This window comes from Mesoplodon densirostris, chromosome 5 (genome assembly GCF_025265405.1).
Source record: "Mesoplodon densirostris isolate mMesDen1 chromosome 5, mMesDen1 primary haplotype, whole genome shotgun sequence".
Taxonomy (NCBI): domain Eukaryota; kingdom Metazoa; phylum Chordata; class Mammalia; order Artiodactyla; family Ziphiidae; genus Mesoplodon; species Mesoplodon densirostris.
The window spans coordinates 150,305,264-150,328,246 of NC_082665.1; the positions used below are offsets into that span (position 1 = coordinate 150,305,264).

Consider the following 22,983-nt stretch of genomic DNA (forward strand, 5'->3'; position numbering starts at 1 on the left):
TGGACAACTCTCAAAGGGCAGGAGAACCAGGTCCTTCTTTCTTACCTTTACCATGAACGTGAAGTCTGTTAGGGCCGGGGAGTAGACAGCCCCACCGGCACATGGGCCCATGATCAGAGAAATCTGAGGGATGACTCCGGATGCTGTGACATTCCTCTGCCAAAAGAGAAAGGCAAAGGCATCTGGTTACACAGGTGTTCAAGGCATTACCTGCAGAAAGACAGAGGCAACAATAAAAGTACATTCGGCTTTTATTCACAGAAATTCTATCCTAGAGACAAGAGGCCTAATCTGTACAGTTTCTTCCAGAATTGTATAGGCAACTTTTCCCCGTAACTGGTGGGATGGTTGGCATATTACTTTCTGGGGCAAGTAACCTCTTCTCTCCTTGGCAGGGCAGTAGGGTCCCCAAAAGCTCCACCAGGACATGAGCTCAGAGAGAATCCTACCACTCTCACCCCAGCTCTAAACACACCTCAGGCCAGGACCCATCTGTACAAAACTGGCTGGAAGAAAGAATGAAAACCTTAGGTGGAATATACAGGGCCAACACATACCCTGGATCCATGACCTCTACTTGGAGCCCCTTCACACCCTCCACAGAGGATGCCCAAGAGTTACAAGGCAAGGCTAAGAGGCAGGTGCTACTTTACTCAGTCTGCAATGTCTGCCCACCCCTATGCAGGGCAGATGGGCAATAGGGACGTGGCAGAAGGCAAAAACGTTCCATAGGGACAAAGGTGCTGTGAAGAGCCAAGCCTCAGGCCGCCTTCTAGGACAAAGAAGATTTCCCAGGGGGCTGGAAGACCCAGGCAAGATAAGAGCCCAAGGACTCCTTGCCCATCCCCCAACCTCTATCCTTCCCTGAGCCCCATCAGCTTAAGAGAAGTATGTCCACTTTTAGCCCTGCCCTGGGTCTGAGACCAATTTCTATAATTCACAGGACATAGCTCAGGACAGCACAAAAAGGCATCCACAGAGAGGATTCTGAGAAGATGGTAGAATGGGAAGCACCAGGAATCTGTCTCCCCACCTGGACAAAAATTACACTGGCAGAATCTGTCTGATGTAACTTTCTGGAGCTCTGTTAAGCCTACTGAAGGCTTAACATCCACAGGAAGATTTGGAGGGCAAATCCCGGTTAATTTCAGTCAATTTCAACTGGTAGCACAGTAGCAGCTACCCCTACCCACCCCCTACCCCCAGCCATGAGGCATGCAGCTGTGCATGTGTTCCTGGAGAGGCTTACACAGAGGCAGACAAAAAGGACCCTGCCCTCCAAATATTGCAAATCTATGCCCCGACAGCTGGTTGTTGATTCTGATCAGAGGTGAAGTTAGGAAGTTAGGCGGCCATTGTTGTTGCACCTCACCCCACTGTTGCAAGCTCCTCCCCCTCCAGCTCAAAATCACTTGCATTAGGGAAATGCAAATCAAAACTAGAATGAGATACCACATCACACACATTAGGATGACTACTATCAAAAAAACAGAAACAAGTGGTGTTGGTGAGGATGTGGAGAAAGTGGAACCCTTGTGCACTATTGGTAAGAATGTAAAATGGTACAGCCGCTGTGAAAAACAGCATGGTGGTTCCTCAAAAAATTTTAAATAGAATTACCAAATGATCCAGAAATTCTACTTCTGGGGATATACCAAAAAGAATGGAAAACAGGGTCTCAAGGAGATAACTTGTACACCCACATTCATAGCAGCATTACTCACAATAGGTGAAATGTGGAATCAACCCAAATGCCCATCAATAGATAAATGGATAAACAAAATGTGGTATATCTATACAATGGAATATTATTCATCCTTAAAAAGGAAGGAAATCCTGTCACATGTTACAACATAGATGAAACTTGAGGACATTGTGCTAAGTGAAATAATAAGCCAGTCACAAAAAGACAAACACTGTACGATTTTACTTAAGTTATTTAGTCAAAATAATAGAGACAAAGTAGAATGGTGGTTACCAGGGGCTGGCAGAGGGGATAATGGGGGGTGACTGTTTAATGGGTATAGAGTTTCAGTTTTGCATGACAAAAAGTTATGGAGATGGCCCCTGTCCACCTCCATACGGCTGCCCCACTAGCCGAAAAGTTTCTCCAGGTGCGGAATTCCAGGCTACCACCAGCACAGAGTGTGCACGCTAGTCAGGAACCAACCCATATAATGGGGGGTGACTGTTTAATGGGTATATAGAGTTTCAGTTTTGCAAGACAAAAAGTTATGGAGATGGCCCCTGTCCACCTCCCAACGGCTGCCCCACTAGCTGAAAAGTCTCACCAGGTGCAGAATTCCAGGCTACCACCAGCACAGACTGTGCACGCCAGTCAGGAACCAGCCCACCCCACGGCCCGGGGACAACGGAGCAAGAAAGTACTGAAACTGAAGCAAGAAAGTACTCAGCAGAGGCGGGAGTCAAGATGGCAGACAAGGAGGACGCAGAATTCGTGTCTCTGCACAACTAGGGCACCTACTAGGCACCAGTGGAGGACCACGGACACCTAAGGGGATGGAGGAAACCCAGCGACAGGGTCCTAAGCAAAGGCCCGGCCCCATGCTCAGACGTCAGCCCCCCCCCACCGGCCTAGGTTACACCCCACCCTAAACCCCGCACCTGCCTAAGTTCCACCCCTCCTAAACTCCACCCCTGCCAAAGTTCCAGCCCTCCTAAACTCCGCCCCCAGAGCCAAGGCTTTTTCTTTTTCTTTTTTCCTCTTTTAGGGGTTCTGTTTTACATTGTTGATTCACAGTTGTTGATTAATTTATATTTTTATTTTTCCTAATAAATTTTTTATTTTCCAATTTTATTTTATTCTTCATACTTTGTTACTGTTCTCTCCTTTTGGCTTGTTCCCCTCATGCCCCCACTTTTTTTCCTCTTTTTTCTATTGTGGTTTTATTCTACCTTGTTGCAGTTGTTTCAATTATATTTTTATTTTTCCTAATGTATTTTTTATCTTTCTAATTTTATTTTGTTTTTTCTTCTTTGATATTCTACTGCTCCTTTTCTTTTTTTCTTTTTTTTGGCCACACCACACAGCTTGCAGGATCTTGGTTCCCAGGCCAGAGGCTGGGCCAGAGCTCCTGTGGTGGGAGCTCTGAGTCCAAACTGCTGGACTAACAGAGAACCTCAGACCCCAGCGAATATTAATCGGAGTGAGGTCTCCTGGAGGTATTAATCTCAGCACCAAGACCCGGATCTATCCAACTGCCTGAAAACTCCAGTGCTAGATGCCTAAAGCCAAACAACCAGTAAGACAGGAATACCGCCCCACCTATCCAAAAAGAAAAAACAAAAATGAAACAACCAAAAAATACATTACAGACAAAGGAGCAAGGTAAAAACTTAAAAAACCAAATAAATGGAGACAATAGGCAACCTACCTGAAAAAGAATTGAAAATAATGACAGTAAAGATGTTCAAAAATCTCGGGAACAGAATGAAGAAAATACAAGAAATGTTTAACAAGGATCTAGAAGAACTAAAGAGTAAACAAACAGTCATGAACACAATAACTGAAATTAATAATACTCTAGAAGGAATCAATAGCAAAATAACTGAGGCAGAAGAACGGATAAGTGACCTCCAAGATACAATAGTGGAAAGAACTGCCAAGGAGCAGAATAAAGAAAAAATAATGAAAAGAATTAAGGATAGTCTCAGAGACCTCTGGGACAACATTAAACACACCAACATTCGAATTATAACAGTCCCAGAAGAAGAATAGAAAAAGAAGAGTCTGAGAAAATATTTCAAGAGATTATAGTGGAAAACTTCCCTAACATGGGGAAGGAAACAGTCAATCAAGTCCAGGAAGCAGAGAGTCCCATACAGGATAAACCCAAAGAGAAACACACCAAGACACATATTAATGAAACTATCAAAATCTGAATACAAAGAAAAAATATTAAAAGCAGCAATGGAAAAGCAACAAGTAACACACAAGGGAATCCCCATAAGATTAACAGCTGATTTTTCAGCAGAAACTCCACAACGAAGAAGGGAGTGGCAGGACATATTTAAAGTGATGGAAGGGAAAAACCTACAACCAAGATTACTCTACCCAGCAAGGATCTCATTCAGATTCGACGGAGAAGTTAAAACCTTTACAGACAAGCAAAAGGTAAGAGAATTCAGCACCACCAAACCAGCTTTACAACAAATGCTAAAGGAACTTCTCTACGCAGGAAAAACAAGAGAAGGAAAAGACCTATAATAACAAACCCAAAACAATTAAGAAAATGGCAATAGGAACATACATATCGATAACTACCTTAAATATAAATGGATTAAATGCTGCAACCAAAAGACACAGACTGGCTGAATGGATACAAAAACAAGACCTATATATATGCTGCCTACAAGAGACCCACTTCAGACCTAGGGACACACACAGACTGAAAGTGAGGGCATGGAAAAACACATCCCATGCAAATGGAAATCAAAGGAAAGCTGGAGTAGCAATTCTCATATCACACAAAATAGACTTTAAAATAAAGAGACAAAGAAGGACACTACATAATGATCAACGGATCAATACAAGAAGAAGATATAACAATTGTAAATATTTATGCACCCAACATAGGAGCACCTCAATACATAGGGCAAATGCTAACAGCCATAAAAGGGGAAACTGACAGTAACACAGTCATAGTAGGGGACGTTAACACCACACTTTCACCAATGGACAGATCATTCAAAATGAAAATAAATATGGAAACACAAGCTTTAAATGATACATTAAACAAGATAGACTTAATTGATATTTGTAAGACATTCCATCCAAAAACAACAGAATACACTTTCTTCTCAAGTGCTCATGGAACATTCTCCAGGATAGACCTATCTTGGGTCACAAATCAAGCCTCGGTAAATTTAAGAAAACTGAAATCGTATCAAGTATCTTTTCCAACCACAACACTATGAGACTAGATATCAATTACAGGGAAAAAACCTAGAAACAAAAAATACCTAGAAACAAATGACAATGGAAACACAACAAACCAAAAGCTATGGGATGCAGCAAAAGCAGTTCTAAGAGGGAAGTTTATAGCAATACAATCCTACCTCAAGAAACAAGAAACATCTCAAATAAACAAGCTAACCTTACATCTAAAGCAATTAGAGAAACAACAACAAAAAAACCCGTAAGTTAGCAGAAGGAAAGAAATCATAAAGATCAGATCAGAAATAAATGAAAAAGAAATGAAGGAAACAATAGTAAAGATCAATAAAACTGAAAGCTGGTTCTTTGAGAAGATAAACAAAATTGATAAACCATTAGCCAGACTCATCAAGAAAAAAAGGGAGAAGACTCAAGTCAACATAATTAGAAATGAAAACGGTAAAGTAACAAATGACACTGCAGAAATACAAAGGATCATAAGAGATTACTACAAGCAACTCTATGCCAATAAAATGGACAACCTGGAAGAAATGGACAATTTCTTAGAAAAGTACAAACTTCTGAGACTGAACCAGGAAGAAATAGAAAATATAAACAGACCAATCACAGGCACTGACATTGAAATTGTGATTAAAAATCTTCCAACAAACAAAAGCCCAGGACCAGATGGCTTCACTGGCGAATTCTGTCTAACATTTAGAGAAGAGGTAACACCTATACTTCTCAAACTCCTCCAAAATATAGTAGAGGGAGGAACACTCCCAAACTCATTCTATGAGGCCACCATCACCCTGATACTAAAACCAGACAAAGATGTCACAGGAAAAGAAAACTACAGGCCAATATCACTGATAAACATACATGCAAAAATACTCAACAAAATACTAGCAAACAGAATCCAACAGCACATTAAAAAGGTCATACACCATGATCTAGTGGGGTTTATCCCAGGAATGCAAGGATTCTTCAATACATGCAAATCAATCAATGTGATACACCATATTAACAAATTGAGGGATAAAAAACATATGACAACCTCAATAATTCAGAAAAAGCTTTCAACAAAATTCAACACCCACTTATGATAAAAACTCTCTAGAAGTAGGCATAGAGGGAACATACCTCAACATAACAAAGGCCATTTAAGACAAACCCACAGCCAATATCGTCCTCAATGGTGAAAAACTGAAACCATTTCCTCTAAGATCAGGAACAAGACAAGGGTGCCCACTCTCACCACTGTTATTCAACACAGTTTTAGAAGTTTCAGCCACAGCAATCAGAGAAGAAAAAGAAATAAAAGGAATCCAAGTCAGAAAAGAAGAAGTAAAACTGTCACTGTTTGCAGATGACATGATATTACACATAGAGAATCCTAAAGATGCTACCAGAAAACTACTAGAGCTGATCAATGAATTTGGTAAAGTAGCAAGGTACAAAATTAATGCACAGAAATCTCTTGCATTCCTATACACTAATGATGAAAAATCTGAAAGAGAAATTAAGGGAACAATCCCATTTACCACTGAAACAAAAAGAATAAAATACCCAGGAATAAACCTACCTAAGGAGACAAAAAATCTGTATGCAGTAAACTATAAGACACTGATCAAAGAAATTAAAGATGATACAAACAGACAGAGAGATATACCATGTTCTTGGATTGGAAGAATCAACGTTGTGAAAATGACCATACTACCCAAAGCAATCTACAGATTCAATGCAATCCCTATCAAACTACTACTGGCATTTTTCACAGAACTAGAACAAAAAACTTCACAATTTGTATGGAAACACAAAAGACCCCGAATAGCCAAAGCAATCTTGAGAACAAAAAACAGAGCTGGAGGAACCAGGCTCCCTGACTTCAGACTATACTACAATGCTACAGTAATCAAGACAGTATGGTACTGGCACAAAAACAGAAATATAGATCAATGGAACAGGATAGAAAGCCCAGAGATAAACCCATGCACATATGGTCACCTTATCTTTGATAAAGGAGGCAAGAGTATAAAATGGAGAAAAGACAGCCTCTTCAATAAGTGGTGCTGGGAAAACTGGACAGCTACATGTAAAAGAATGAAATTAGAACACTTCCTAACACCATACACAAAAATAAACTCAAAATGGATTAGAAACCTAAATTTAAGGCCAGACACTATAAAACTCTTAGAGAAACACATAGGCAGAACACTCTATGACATAAATCACAGCAAGATCCTTTTTGACCTACCTCCTAGAGAAATGGAAATAGAAACAAAAATAAACAAATGGGACGTAATGAAACTTAAAAGCTTTTGCCCCGCAAAGGAAACCATAAACAAGATGAAAAGACAACCCTCAGAATGGGAGAAAATTTTTGCAAATGAAGCAACTCACAAAGGACTAATCTCCAAAATATACAAGAAGCTAATGCAGCTCAATATCAAAAAAAACAAAAAACCCAATCCAAAAATGCACAGAAGACCTAAATAGACATTTCTCCAAAGAAGATTGCCAACAAACACATGAAAGGATGCTCAACATCACTAATCATTAGAGAAATGCAAATCAAAACTACAATGAGGTATCATCTCACACCGGTCAGAATGGCCATCATCAAAAAATCTAGAAACAATAAATGCTGGAGAGGGTGTGCAGAAAAGGGAACCCTCCTGCACTGTTTGTGGGAATGAAAATTGATACAGCCACTATGGAGAACAGTATGGAGGCTCCTTAAAAAACTAAAAATAGAACTACCATACGACCCAGCAATCCCACTACTGGGCATATACCCTGAGAAAATCATAATTCAAAGAGTCATGTACCACAATGTTCATTGCAGCTCTATTTACAATAGCCAGGATATGGAAGCAACCTAAGTGTCCATCAATGGATGAATGGATAAAGAAGATTTGGCACATATATACAATGGAATATTACTCAGCCATAAAAAGAAACAAAACTGAGTTATTTGTAGTGAGGTGGATGGACCTAGAGTCTGTCATATAGAGTGAAGTAAGTCAGAAAGAGAAAAACAAATACTGTATGCTAACACATATATATGAAATCTAAAAAAAATGGTTCTGAAGAACCTAGGGGCAGGCCAGGAATAAAGATGCAGACGTACAGAATGGACTTGAGGACACGGGGAGGGGGAAGGGTAAGCTGGGATGAAGTGAGAGAATAGCATTGACATATACACACAACCAAATGTAAAATAGCTAGCTAGTGGGAAGAAGCTATATAGCACAGGGAGATCACCTCGGTGCTTTGTGACCACCTAGAGGGGTGGGACAGGGAGGGTGGGAGGGAATGCAAGAGGGAGGGGATATGGGGATATATGTATGCATATGGCTAATTCACTCTGTTGTGCAGCGCAAACTAGCACAACATTGTGAAGTAATTATACTCCAATAAAGATGTTAAAAAACAAAAAAAGAACTGACACTTTAAAAAAAAGTTATAGAGATGGACAATGGTGATAGGTGTATAAAATTATGAATGTATTCAATACCACTGAACTGTACATTTTAGAATGTCTAAGTTTAGGGACTTCCCTGGTGGCACTGTGGATAAGACTCTGTGCTCCCAATGCAGGGGGCCTGGGTTCAATCCCTAGTCAGGGATTGAAATGAAATCCCATATGCATGCCGCAACTAAGAGTTCGCATGCCACGACTAAGGAGCCCAGTGAGCTGCAACTAAGGAGCCTGCCTGCCACCACTAAGACCTGGTGTAACCAAATAAATAAAATTTTTTTTGAATGTCAACTACAACTGGCACTTGCCATCCACCTCTACAAGGATTAAATCTTGTGCATTTGCAGCTGCTGACTTTCAACACCTTACTGAAAGGAGTTCAGGGTGGAGAGCTGAAATTAGGAACTCTGTGCTCTGGGAAAAACTGGCAGAACAGGTCTTCAGAAAGTTAGATATTTTCAGGAGCCAATTTTATGAGCCCAATTCTTGTATCTCCTCATATCTAGAAAAACACTAAAATCCTTCATGGTGACATCTGCTCCTCGTGACTAGCAGTAACTTTCATGAGACTAGCAGAAGGCTTCTACAAAAAATATGTGCTTGATTACATGTTTTCCCCCTTCACCAAAATCACATATATACAGACCTTCCCTCCTACCTCTTTGGAGCAGTTTCTCAGAGCTATCTGGTATGTTGTCTCCCAAGCTGCAGTCCTCATTTTGCCCCAAGTTTAACTCACAGCTCTCACATTGTGCATTTTTTTTAAGTTGACACAACTTTTAGTTTGTGAACATTTTAAGTCCACAACTCTGAGGAACAGCAAAAAAAAAGAAAAAAAAAAACAGAAGCTGAGGGACCTGTGGGAAATCAAATGTACCAACATAAACATTATAAGACTATCAGAAGAGAAAGTGTGCGTCTGATGTAAGGATAAGCATATACATCAATGGAAAAAACCTGAGTCCAGAAATAAACCCTTATATTTATGGTCAATTGATTTTCTTTCCACCAAAGTGCCAGGACCATTGAGTAGGGAAAGAATAGTCATGTCAATTAATGATGGTGGGACAAGGATGAATTTGGACCCTGACCTCACACCATACTCAAAATTAACTCAAAAGGGATCACAGACCTAATATGAAGGCCAAAAAACTATAAAACCCCATGAAAAAAAAATGAGACAGGCTGGGAGCTGGGACCCTTTGCTGCAGTGCTGCAGTGCTTGCACCTGGACACACCTCTCCTCAAGCAACAAAATACAAGGAAACTACATGGGACTAAAAATAACTGCATGCAGGGCTTCCCTGGTGGCGCAGTGGTTGAGAGTCCACCTGCCGATGCAGGGGACACTGGTTCGTGCCCCAGTCCGGGAAGATCCCACATGCCGTGGAGTGGCTGGGCCCGTGAGCCATGGCCGCTGAGCCTGCGCGTCCAGAGCCTGTGCTCCGCAAAGGGAGAGGCCACAACAGTGAGAGGCCCGCGTACCGCAAAAATTAAAAAAATAAAAATAAAATAACTGCATGCAGGTGAAATCAGGGCAAATTCTGGACAAAAGATACAAAGAGACCAAAAAACGCAACTGCCACTTTTGAAGAGCCCAGAGCTAAAGCAGGGCACTGCACATGCCCCCTGCACACCACACCACCTAAGGGGTAGGCAGACCACTAAGCCACCCCTCCAGCCCGACTCCCGGACACACCCCTACCCTCACCCCATGTAATGAAAAAGCTCGCCTGCACCCCACCCAGTGAGCAAGCAAGCAAGGGAACCTGTTGTTTGTTCTCGCTCCCTCCTGCTGCAGCAGGGGCCCCAATAAAGCCTTGCCTGAATTTCTTGTCTGGCCTCTGACCAATTTCTATTGATTAAGGAGGCCAAGAACCCTAGTTGGTAACAAAACCACTAGACAAAATCTTCATGACTTTGTATTGGGCACAGTTCTTATATAAGAATAAAAGCATGATCTACAAAAGAAAAAAACTGATAAACTGGACTTTAAGATTTAAAACTTTTGCACTTAAAACGCCACCATTAAGAAATAAAAAGCCACAGGAACTTCCCTGGTGGTGCAGTGGTTAAGAATCTGCCTGCCGGGCCTCCCTGGTGGCGCAAGTGGTTGAGAGTCCGCCTGCCGATGCACGGGATACGGGTTCATGCCCCGGTCTGGGAGGATCCCATGTGCCGCGGAGCGGCTGGGCCCGTGAGCCATGGCCGCTGAGCCTGCGCGTCCGGAGCCTGCGCGTCCGGAGCCTGTGCTCCGCAACGGGGGAGGCCACAACAGTGAGAGGCCCGCATACCGCAAAAAAAAAAAAAAAAAAAAAAAAAAAGAATCTGCCTGCCAATGCAGGGGACACAGGTTTGAGCCCTGGTCTGGGAAGATCCCACACACCATGTAGCAACTAAGCCCGTGTGCCACAACTATTAAGCCTGCGCTCTAGAGCCCGCGAGCTACAATTACTGAGCACACATGCCACAACTGCTGAAGCCCGTGTGCCTAGAGCCCATGCTCCACAACAAGAGAAGCCACCGCAATGCACCGCAATGAAGAGTAGCCCCCGCTCCCTGAAACTAGAGAAAGCCCACACACAGCAATGAAGACCCAACACAGCCAAACATAAATGATAATTAATTGTAAAAAAAAGATAATAAAAAGCCACAGACTAGTAAAAACATATTTGAAAATCATATATCTGATAGAGGACTTGTATCCTGAATATATAAAGAACTCTTACCCAAAATCCAATTATAAAATGAGCAAAAGATCTGAACAAACATTTCAGCAAAGAAGATATACAAATGACTACCATGTACATAAAAAGATACTCAACAGGATCAGTCAGATGGGATATGCAAATTAAAACCACAGAGAGATACCACTACTTACCACTGAAATGGCTATAATGGAAAAGACTGAGGATGCTACGTGTCAACAAGGATGGGGAGAACCTGAAACCCTCAATTACACTGCTTGTGGTAATATAAAAGGGTACAGTCACTTTGGGAAAAAATTTGGCAGTTTCTTAAAAAGTTATACATAAACTTATAATGAAACCAAGGAGGACCTTGTGAGGCCCTCCCAAATACAAAAGACTTTCTGTGTCCCCCATTTCTTGTTTGTAGGAAACAGGTTTTAGCCTCCTAGACCTTCCCTGAGTTCCAAAGAACAGACTGAAATAGTTACTAATTAGGGGATTGAGGGAATGCAGAAAGAAATAATAGTGCAGCATGGGGCCTAGGCCTGGTTCCTCCTCAGAGGATGTACGTAACAATTTGATACATATCTCTGAGTTCTTCTACAGGAACTCAGGCCCCCTGAGCACAAGCATGTGGACCCCAGACTGGTTGGAACCGGAAGGCTGATGACTGAGATTCCTGAAACACCACCCTGCTACTTCACCACCAAGCAATCAGACACACACCCCCTCCTACTCCCCTCCCTCACCTTCCCCTTAAAAACTCTTCCCTGAAACCCATGGAGGAGTTCAGGTCTTTGCTTGGCCCTACAATAAACTTTTCTCCGCTCCAATCTCCGACATTTCCGTTTGTTTGGCTTCACTGTGCACTGGGCACAAGAACTTGGGTTCAATAATTTGATCCAACAATTTCACTCTTAGGAATCTACTCAAGGGCTATGAAAACATATGTCCACACAATGAGTTATATACAAATGTCCATAGCAGCATTATTTATGATATTCAAAGTGTAAAAACTACCCAAATGTCCATCAACTAGTGGATGGATAAACAAAATATGGTATATCTATATATTATTATTCAGCAATAAAAACAAACCACTGATACACAGTACAATATGAATGAACCTCAAAAACATTATGTTAAGTGAAGAGAGATGATAAAACTGTAGAGGCAGAAAGCTGATCAGTGGCTACCTAGGGCTGGGTAGGAATTGATTGAAAACAGGCAGGAAGGATTTTTTTGGAGGGAAAGATTCTAAATTGTAGACTGTGGTGATGGTTGCGTAAGTTTCTTAAAAATAGTTGAAATGTATATTCACAATGGATGGATTTTATGCTTCGTAAATTATACCTCAATAAAGCTGTTTTAAAAAATATCAAAAGTCATACAAGACAAAGAGAAATTGAGGAAATGCTCCAGATTGAAGGAGATTAAAGATATATGACAACTAAAGGCAGTACTTAATCCTGGATTGGGGGGGGCGGAGGGCGGGGAGGGGGGATAACTATAAAGGCCGTTATTAGGATCATTTGATGAAATATAAGTAAGGACCATGAATAAGAATACTGATGAATCAATATTAAGTTTCCCAATTACTGTACTTTGTTTATATAAGAATGTCCTTGTTCTTAGAAAACACACAATGAAGGATTTAAGAGATAAAGGAGGCACAATCTCCAATTTACTCTCAAATGTTTCAGAAAAATATAACATGCAAATATGTGCATACGGAGAGAAAATGATAGAACAGGCAAAATATAAACAACTGGTGAATGTGGGTAAAAGACATACAGGAGTGCCTTTACTCCCCAGTGGGCTATCCCTAGAGCTCAAGTTTAAAGATTAAAAAGTAGGTTTAAGATCTACAGAGTGGCTTCTCAAAGAACACAAGTGCTCCCACAACTACCAGAGTATCGTACACAAAGTAAACACACATTTTTCTGACTGATCACAAAGGGCAGTGGCAGGGAATAAAAACCCTCATAAGCCTGCAGGCCAGGGGATGACAAGAACAGCTGGCTTGATTAGAAACAACGTCTGCCTGTCTCTGTCCTTTCTTTCCTCCCCTCCCTGGAAATGCTGATCTGTGCCTTCTCTCAAGTTTACATCTGGCAGTATCTCTCCCTCACCCCAACCTCCCTTACTATACTCTCACAACGCACTTCCTACTTCAAATAATGCATTTAATGTTTGTGTTTCTTTTCATTTCTTTCTCTTTTAGTCTGTAAGAAAGCAGATATCTGAAATGATGTTCACCAAATGCTTCTGAATGGTGGGATCTCGGGTGATGGTGGGATTTCTTTCTTCTTTGTACTACAGCTTGAACTTTGTATAATCATCTTGTAATGTCTTAACCAAAACAAAAAAAACGTTGCTTTTTTTAAAAACTGTTAATTCTATAGATACATGTATATGTATAACTGAATCACTTTGCTGTGCATCTGAAACTAACATAACGTTGTTCAACTATACTCTGATATAAAATAAAGTTAAAATAATAATAAAATTCCTAATTTTTAGCAAATCGGTTCATTTTAATCTTTTATATTCCCTCCTCCTTGCTTTTGAAAAAAAATATTTAAGTGACTTTCCCTTCTGAATAATCTTTAATTTTGTTTTCCCCTATAAGTATCAGTGGCCTCTATGAAAGAAAAAGAAAGATAACCCTCCCCACCTTATCCATTTCCCCAACCAGGGATTGAACCGGGGCCACAGCAGAGTCCTAACCACTAGGCAACCAGGAACCCCCGTCTCTCTTGCTTTTCATCCACCCTTCATGCCACCCCAATGATACAGGAAGGAGCTACAGGGCACAGTGAGGTCAGATGGGGAAGCTCTGACCAGGACACAGCTTAGAGAACTCCCTGTACTCCTCCATTCTCTATTAACGGCTTCTCACCAGAAAGATGTCTGCGTAGCCAGCCAAAGACTCGACTCCCTCTTGGATCCGTGCTCCCCCAGAGTCATTCAGTCCAACCACCGGAGCCCCCACTGTCATGGCTTGGTCCATGATCTGAGAGAGCAGGAAAATCTTGTGAGGGACAACTGATCCTGTTATGAAAAACAGCATTTACAAAGCACCATGGTGGTTTTCTGGAAAATGTTCTGAGTGTACTTTTCAAAACAGGAGTCCATAACACTGGCTCCATTCCACATGATGATTGGGTACCTCGTGGAAGACAGAAAATCAGATATTTAAACCGCTGATTAAAGCCCCCCAAGCAGCCAAGAGCCAAAGCACTTCCCATTTGCAGGGGCGAAGACTGTTCATGGCAACCATTTCTAGAGCCTCAGGCCCAGGCTGTAATATTTTTTTCAGCCTGGGCCTGAACAAAATATTTTGAACTGATAGACAGAATGGCAAAGCAGTATTTTTGTGAAAGTAAATGTGGACCCATCTATTAATTGGAGGCCAGGCCCAGGCCTTTTACTTCTAATAAGACAGATTTTCCTCATGGGTCTGTAGTTGACAGTCTAATGAGCAACATTTCTAATTTCCTTGAGAATTTACAAAGCACTTTCACTTACATTACCTCATTTAGCAATCACAGCAGAGGCAATAAGAAGAGGAAATTAGGAAGGTTTAAAAGTTTAGTGATTGGCCCAAGGTCTCAGGAGCAACATATGACAGGACCACATGGAGAAGCCAGATATTCCATTACACAGGGAAGCCCTGCCCAGCTACTAAAAGTCAACTCTACCTTTATTCCAAAACTCCCCAAATATGATCTACACTTTTATTCACCACCAGAGGATCTCATCTGCAGCAGCATTTTTTAAATACCATCACATAATCCTTGCACTGCTTTTTTAGTACCTGGTTTCTCCACCTAGACCATGGGTTCTTTACTTGGGGTCCTCAGAACCGTAAGGAGCCTGTGAGTAGATTTCAATGAACTTGGAAAATTTTACATTTTTTTAACCACAGCAGTATTAGAAATACCTGTGACTTTCTCATTAATAGAAACCACAGATTTTTATGCCACATTAAAGTTGCTGCAAATATCTTTTTTTTTTTTTTTTGGTCACACTGCACAGCATGTGGGATCTTAGTTCCCCCACCAGGGATCGAACCCGTGCCCCCTGCAGTGGAAGTGTGGAGTCTTAACCTCTGGACCACCAGGAAAGTCCCACTTTCTGGTGGGTCCCACTTTCTGGCAGATATCTTGAAATATTATTTTCAACTCATGCCAACTCTGAAATTATAGCAGTTTATCCACTGCTAAATCTCGTTATTTAATTCATTAATAAGGAAGCATATATATTACAAATGTGATTTTTTAATTTTCAATCTCTTGTAATCCTACATTTTACTTTATGCATGTGTAAAAATGCGGGTCCAGGGACTTCCCCAGCAGTGCAGTGGTTAAGATTTCACCTTCCTATGCAAGGGGTGCAGGTTCAATCCCTGGTTGGGGAGCTGATATCCCACATGCCTCCTGCCAAAAAACCAAAACATAAAACAGAAGCAATATTGTAACAAATTCAATAAAGACTTTAAATTTTAAAAAAATATAAAAAATGCGGGTCCGGCTTCACCAGCCTGCCAAAGGGATCCATGCTACAAAAAATGTTAAGACCTCCTGCCCTGGATTGAAGGCACCTTCAGGTCAGCACCACATCCCGCACACCTCTGCCCCACCACATGTGACTGATGAAAGTACTGAGTTTGTTTTCAATATTAAATACTTACTTTGGGGGCTTCCCTGGTGGCGCAGTGGTTAAGAATCCACCTGTCAATGCAGGGGACACAGGTTTGAGCCCTGGTCCGGGAAGATCCCACATGCCACGGAGCAACTAAGCCTGTGCGCCACAGCTACTGAGCCTGCGCTCTAGAGACCGTGAGCCGCAACTACTAAGCCCATGTCCCAAAACTACTGAAGCCCATGCGCCTAGAGCCCGCGCTCCACAACAAGAGAAGCCACCACAATGAGAAGCCCGCACACCACAAGGAAGAGTAGTCCCTGCTCACCGCAATTAGAAAAAGCCCGCACACAGCAACGGAGACCCAATGCAGCCAAAAATAAAATAAAATAAATTTTTTTAAAAGAAAATTTATAAAAAATAAATACTTACTTTGCAGATCTTTTGGGCATGTGCTCCCGACAGGCTGCCTCCAAAAACTGTAAAATCCTAAAAAGAAAACAAATCAAAAAATAATATGGAGTGACTAGCCAGAGATGAAGACCCAATAGGAGGAGGAAATGGAAAATTCATAGATAAAAGTTTTTAAAGGATTTTCAGAAGTTTAAAAGATTAGGGGAAAAGTGTGACAAAGTATTCCATAGAATGAATAGTGAATAAAATGTCTTAAAAGGAGTTCATGTAATGTGAAGAGCAAAAGACCTAGTCTTTGTATACAAAAATGACTTGTAGCTCTGAGGGAAGGAAAACTTTTCAGGCAGAATTAACCCCCAAAAATCAGATTCTATGGAGGTCAAACAGACATTTCTATTACTAGGAAATATCTGCTGTTTTGATAAAGGAGGTGAAAGAAGTGAATCAGAGTCCTCACTGCTTCTTGCTTCTGGATTTTCATTACCTTCTGATATAAAAAGCTTCTTGTAGGAATGACCCCCTTCCTAAACCCCCATCAAAAAGATAGCAGGGAATTAAAAACACATTCAGCCCATGAGGACAAAAAAGGAAGAGGAAACAACAGCAGATCAGAGAGTGAACAAATGAGGGAAGTGAAAGCACAAGAATATCTGACTTGGAGCAAATGGAAGCCTTTACACCTGCGGAGGGAGTAACCACAGGAGGGGACAGCCCAGGAACCACAGAAAGTGCGGTGGAAAGCAGACTGACAGGAAGTCTGTGTTGGGAGCAGTTAGACCCCACAGGGCCTCTTCTTCACCTGGAGAGGAGAAAAGAGGTTTACTCTCTAAAGAAACTTAACCAGAGGGCTTCTGGAGTCACAATCCCCAGCCACAAAAGGCAGCAAAGGCAAGGCTGAAAACAGGTGAGATGCCTAATCTGTACAGTGAATGATGAGCCACTGCTGGCCCCTCCTTCCCCCACGCCCCTCCCCCAGAACACATCTAAAGCCAATTATCACGCAAAAGACTGCGACTGCTTCTCTGGAAAAACAGAAGCTCCCCGCAGAAAACAGTGTCTGCAGATATTAACATTTGGGGGATCACTACAAAAAAGCTGACCCATCACTCCTCCCCCTCAGTATCCTTCAGGGCCTGCTTCACATGCCCCATTTTCCCTAAAGCTTTCCTGGATCCGGATGTGATCTTCCCTTGTCCTGAGCCCCTGGCACTTGCCCAGAACCTCTCACCGGCTATCGGTAACTGTAGCCACTCCTGTTCTGCCCCACTCTACCTACAAAATGATTAGCTTCTCCAGGGCAAGAACTGTCTCGGTCATCTCCCCCTCCCCCTCACTCCCACCCAAACCCACGGGCATAAGAGGTGCTCCAAAGCATCAATTCAATGAATTTTTGTTATCTCCTTAATAGTTAAGGGAACATTGTGCCCAGAAAGCACAACAGCCTTCTTTGTTCTAGCTATCTTACTAATGGTTCCTTTTATACAATTCTTTGCCTAGCTCTCATAAATTACAAAAAAGAGAGATGATCCCTTCTAGTTAGGCATTTGGCAGACCCAGTTATAACAGTTTTAAAGTACTTTAAAAGTAATTCGATTAGCAAATGAGTACTGTCTAAATAACTCTTAAAATAATCAAGTATAATTATTTTACTCTCAAACCCGGAAAACATTCTAGGTTCCTAAATAAGCTCTATACCTTTAAGATCTGTAAAAGAAACTAAATATTTAGAATTATATACATATTTCCGTCTCTTAGTGGAGGAAAAAAAATCAAACAAAAAATAGTATACATGTTCTCTGTGTTAGTTTTCTACTGCTGCTGTAACAAATTACCACAAATTCAGTGGCTTGAAACAACACACATTCATTATCTTACAGTTCTGTCATTTACAAGTCCTACATGGGTCTCAGTGAGCTAAAATCAAGCTTAGCAGGGCTATGCTCCTTTCTGGAGGCCCCAGAGGAGAATCTGTTGTCTTATCTTTTCCAGCTTCTAGAGACCATCTGTTTACATTCCTCACCTCATGACCCCCGTCCTCCCTCTTCTAAGCCGGCAACAGCAGACCAAGTCCTTCTCACATAGCATTACTCTGACCTCCCCTTCTGCCTCTCTCCCACTTTTAAGGGCCCTTGTGATTACACTGGGCCCACCTGGATAACCCAAGCTATTCTATTTTAAGGTCAACTGATGAGTAACATTAATTCCATCTGCAAGCTTAATTCCCCTTTGTCAGGTAAAATTACATATTCACAGGTTTCAGGGATTAGGATTTGGATATATTTTCAGGCCATTATTCCACCTACTACATTCTCCTATGGTGTCCGTGTGAAGAAACTGTATGTCTTGATGCAGCCTAACAAAACTTGTTTGAACTCTTTCATGAAAGCCTAAAACTCAAGGGGCCTGTGGCCCTGAGTCAAATCCCCTCTGCCCAAGCTGCATCCGTTGCACTCCCTCAGGTCCACACAATCTGCCCAGGACAGAGCTGCCCTCCCGGCACACACCCAACCTGCCAAGAGGACTCTCACTCACTTGGATAAACTCCCGGTTCCTAGGACTTCTTAGATGACTTCTGCCCTGTGATCCTCCCCCAAACCGACTAAGGAGTCTTTCTCCCTAATTAAAAACACCCTATTACATTATAATAGTGTAATACTCCGGACATATGCACTAAGAAACAAAGTAATTCCCTCACCTGCCCCAACTACAGGCAAGTTTTCATTCCCCAGGACTGTTTTCTTCTCACATATTTTGTTCCTGGCTCTGCCCTCAAGGAAACCTCAGCCAATTAGAGTATGAAATACCTGACTGAAGACATAAACCAATCTTCCATTGATTCGGCCCCGTCCAGTGACCACACTGTCTCCAGGAAACTACCAGAAAAATAGAAAAATAAAAGTTAAAAAAACCAAATACTTCTCTTAATTAATTTCACAGTTATGCCCCAAGGAAAGACTCCCCCTAAAAAAAACCACACCCCAAATTCCTTAAAATTCAATATGAATAAAGAACATGAAGGAATCCCCGCTTTCCCCCTCAGCTCTGCAACAGCAAGCACTGGGCTACTGCTTCATCAACAGAACACTGTAGTTTTGGGCCTCACCCTCCTTCCTAAAAGCAGAATAATCAGGGGACCCCCTAGGGATGCCACTACCAAACGCTCACAGGAGGAAGGAGAATATATAAAAAAACATGGCAACTTCTACATAGCCACACATCCCACCCCCAAACCTTAAAAAGACAAACCTATCATTTTGCTTGGAATTCTGACAGTCACTGTGTGGCCCATAATGGCTCAAATGGAGCCAGCAAGTTTAGTGCCAAGGTTACAAATCTTTGATCATAGTCTTGAAAATAAATGGACCAAAAGAGAGTCCAAAGAACTCTGTGCACCATGGAGAACACCCAACTGAAGGAACAAGCGTTGGTAACTCTGACCTCCAAAACTCCAAGGCATAAACTTAAAGTATGTCAAAAGAGGCGACTGGTTAGCCTTTAGGGGTCCCTGGTGCCTAGGCAGACCAGAACACAATCAAAAAATATTCTCAACTCTCCTTCTAAGTTTGTCATTCTATACCAGCGAGAACTGTGAACCCACACCGGAGCCCTGGGAGCTGGGCCAGAGTTACCCTGCACAAGGTATGAGTAGTGCACCCACATTCCTTCTTCTGTAGACAAAGGTGAGTGGGGAAGCTGGAGGCCCCAGCAGTGCTTCTCAAGAGGCACTTGTGCAATTCCAGGGCCCCACACTTGAAAATGTTTCAATGCATCCTGAATCCTGAAAGGACTTCATTAATCTAGTGTGTCGAACAGCAGGGCCACAGCGGGTAAGTGAAACCTGGAGGCTTGCACCACCACTGTGAACAGATACCTTATTCTTATCAGCAGCCATTCCAAAATCTGCACATCTGTGTTCCACAAACATGTCGCTCTCAACAAAACTGCCAGGGTCCAGCAAGAGACTGATCCGCTCTCTGGCCGTTAGCTTTCCCTAAAATGCAACAAAAATCTCTCAATGATGTCATCATAGACAAAAGTCAGTAAGCAAGGAGTGCTCATGGGAGGGCCAGGAGGACTAGTTTTTGCCTTCACCCTATGTGAAAGCCTCTGTTCCATAAACCTGCCCAAGAGAAAGGTGTTATCAGTAGAATTCAGCCAGTAAGGAAATCAGGGCAGACCGGCTGTTCCAGGAGCCACTAACTGTGGAAGCAAATTAAGGGAGTAGGAGGGAAAGGCAGAGAGGAGAAGTGGGGGTAAGGAGAGCCTGACCCTGGAACAAGATAACGAGTTCTACAAACATTTACTGGAGACCCAAGGAGCAGTAAAAAGGAGAATGGAGAAGCAGGAAACAGAAAACTAAAGCAGGCTTCATGAAGGGTCTGAGGCTACACACTCAGGTTCACAAGCTTTTTCTAAGGAACCCCACAGAAGCTCACCTCACTAGGGTCCAGCCCCAAGGACACTTCCTGGTTCTTCTCCTGCCTCCTCCAGGGTCTTCTCCTACATTGGGGGCCCTGCTTAGGAACCCTACCCCTGACAGTGACTCCGTGATACACAGACAACCCCACAGCAGAGAGTGGCTTAGTAAAAAAAGAGTGGGACAGAGAGTGCTAAAGAGCTCACTTGAGAGGAGTTAAAAAATGGTTCTTGGAGGGGGTGAGGTTGGAGACCTCAACCTGTCAAGAGCCTCCATTGTTTGGGCTCCCAAGCCCTTAGACCAAGACCAATAACCGGGCCCACTGTCTATCCCCAACCCCTGTTTACAAAAAAAAAAAAAAAAAAAAAAGCCTCTAACTAGCTATATTTTCCCTTTAAGAAGGAAGCCAAAGCCAGTGAGGTGGTATTAAAACAAAAAGGTGATCCTCTACACTACTGGGTAAAATAAAATAAGTTTTCAAGAAAGCAATTTGGTGGGCTTCCCTGGTGGTGCAGTGGTTGAGAGTCTTCCTACCAATGCAGGGGACGCGGGTTCGTGCCCCGGTCCGGGAAGATCCCACGTGTCGCGGAGCGGCTGGGCCCCTGAGCCATGGCCGCTGAGCCTGCGCGTCCGGAGCCTGTGCTCCGCAACGGGAGAGGCCACAACAGTGAGAGGCCCGCGTACCGCAAAAAAAAAAAAAAGAAAGAAAGAAAGAAAGCAATTTGGCAATATATATCAGTGTTAAAAATATTCCTATCTTTTGACCCAGTAATTCCATTTCTGGGAATCTATCCTGTGGAAGTAGTCCAAATATTGTGTAAAAGGGTATGGAGTAGGAGATTTAAACCAAGTGAGCCTCCTGACTAAGTCAGCCTTGGCAAAAGAAAAACAGTTTCTGGAGGCTGCATCTAAATCCAGTAAGATCCGCCTGGAAATGGGTGGGATGACAGGCCTTTCCAGATAATCTAAAGTTCCCTCACAGAACTTCCCTGGAGGTCCAGGGGTTAAGAATCCCTGCTTCCGGGCCTCCCTGGTGGCGCAGTGGTTGAGAGTCCGCCTGCCGATGCAGGGGATACGGGTTCGTGCCCGGGTCCGGGAGGATCCCATATGCCGCGGAGCGGCTGGGCCCGTGAGCCATGGCCGCTGAGCCTGCGCATCCGGAGCCTGTGCTACGCAACGGGAGAGGCCACAACAGTGAGAGGCCCGCATACCGCAAAAAAAAAAAAAAAAAAAGAATCCCTGCTTCCACTGCAGGGGGCACCCGTTGGATCCCTGGCTGGGAAACTAAGATCCCGCATGCCACTCGATGCGGCCAAAAAATAATAATAATAAAGCTCCCTCAACCCAGACACTGCCACCCCAGGGACCTCAGGGGAGGGAGGACACCACACACTCTCAACCAAATTTACATCTCACTCCCAAATGGCAAAAAGGAACTGTCACCTTCAGGCTCTTGTCAAATGGGCATTTGCAACATCTAAATTGACACTCAAATTAGAGTTAATAAAGGGCCAGTGCAAATGTCCTCACTAAAGACCTCACTACCCCCACGCCTGTAAATTTATGCCTCAGTGTCCTTCACCTCTAAAAATTTCACTTTTGCATCTTCCAGGTTGGTTATTTAACCCATCCAGCACATCAGGCCAGACTCACCAGTGTCCGGGACGCACTGAGCCAGCCTCGTTTCAAGTCCCAAGTCACCGATCTGGGCCTCGCAGTACCCCGGGCAGTGGGTGGCAGTGCCTCAGCTGCTCACGCCAGCCAAACTCTCTGAGTAACCTGAGCACCCCCAGGAAAAAACACCTGCTTCCGAAGGTGTCTTTCCTTCCCAGCAAGCACGCTGATACCCTAAGGAGGTTCGGCTGGCATTCGGGGGGCAGAGTTTCCACAAGTTCCCTGCGCACACCACACAGCCACCCCAGGTGAATGTGAGTTTGCCCATGTAACTTCCCCTGCCAAACGCCCTGATGTTCCTGCTTCCATAATGGAGCAAGAACCTACCACCACTCTTTCATGGGGCATGAGAAGAACAAGATTTTTTTTTTAATTAAGTGTCTATCATTGCTTCACTATCTTATTCCAGTAAGATTACAAGGGGAGAATTATTACCATCTTCTATTTTGAAAAAATTGACTCCAAACGAGTAACTTGTCCAAAAGTTCATAGCTGTTAAGCTGTTAGGCCGCTGGAGCCCAGCCAAACCCGTCTAAAATTCCAAAGGGAAAGCAGACAGTGACAAAGCACAACGGTGCTTGTCCTCATTTTACCTGCCCCAGCGAAAGGCAACAGGTTCACAAGGTGAACATCCTCGGCTCCGCCCCGCCCCTCGCGGCATCGCGCGGATTGGCTGGAAGGCCCCGTAAGCCGCGAGTCGCGAACGCTGTGATAGGTCGCGACCGCCGGAAGCGGGCTGGGCTGGGCCCCTTTGGGACTC

General features: G+C 43.0%; 1 protein-coding gene across 1 annotated transcript in view; it reads right to left on the minus strand.

Moving 5' to 3' along the window:
- Positions 1-22,983, minus strand: part of PCCB (propionyl-CoA carboxylase subunit beta) — a 93,260-nt gene that overhangs the window by 70,080 nt on the left and 197 nt on the right. Inside the window, exons 2-6 of the mRNA XM_060100248.1 lie at positions 20,004-20,123; positions 18,937-19,005; positions 16,151-16,207; positions 13,974-14,087; positions 46-156 (exon numbers count right to left, since the gene is read on the minus strand). Coding sequence (XP_059956231.1) covers positions 46-156; positions 13,974-14,087; positions 16,151-16,207; positions 18,937-19,005; positions 20,004-20,123 — 471 coding nt within the window. The remainder of the gene's footprint in view (positions 1-45; positions 157-13,973; positions 14,088-16,150; positions 16,208-18,936; positions 19,006-20,003; positions 20,124-22,983) is intronic.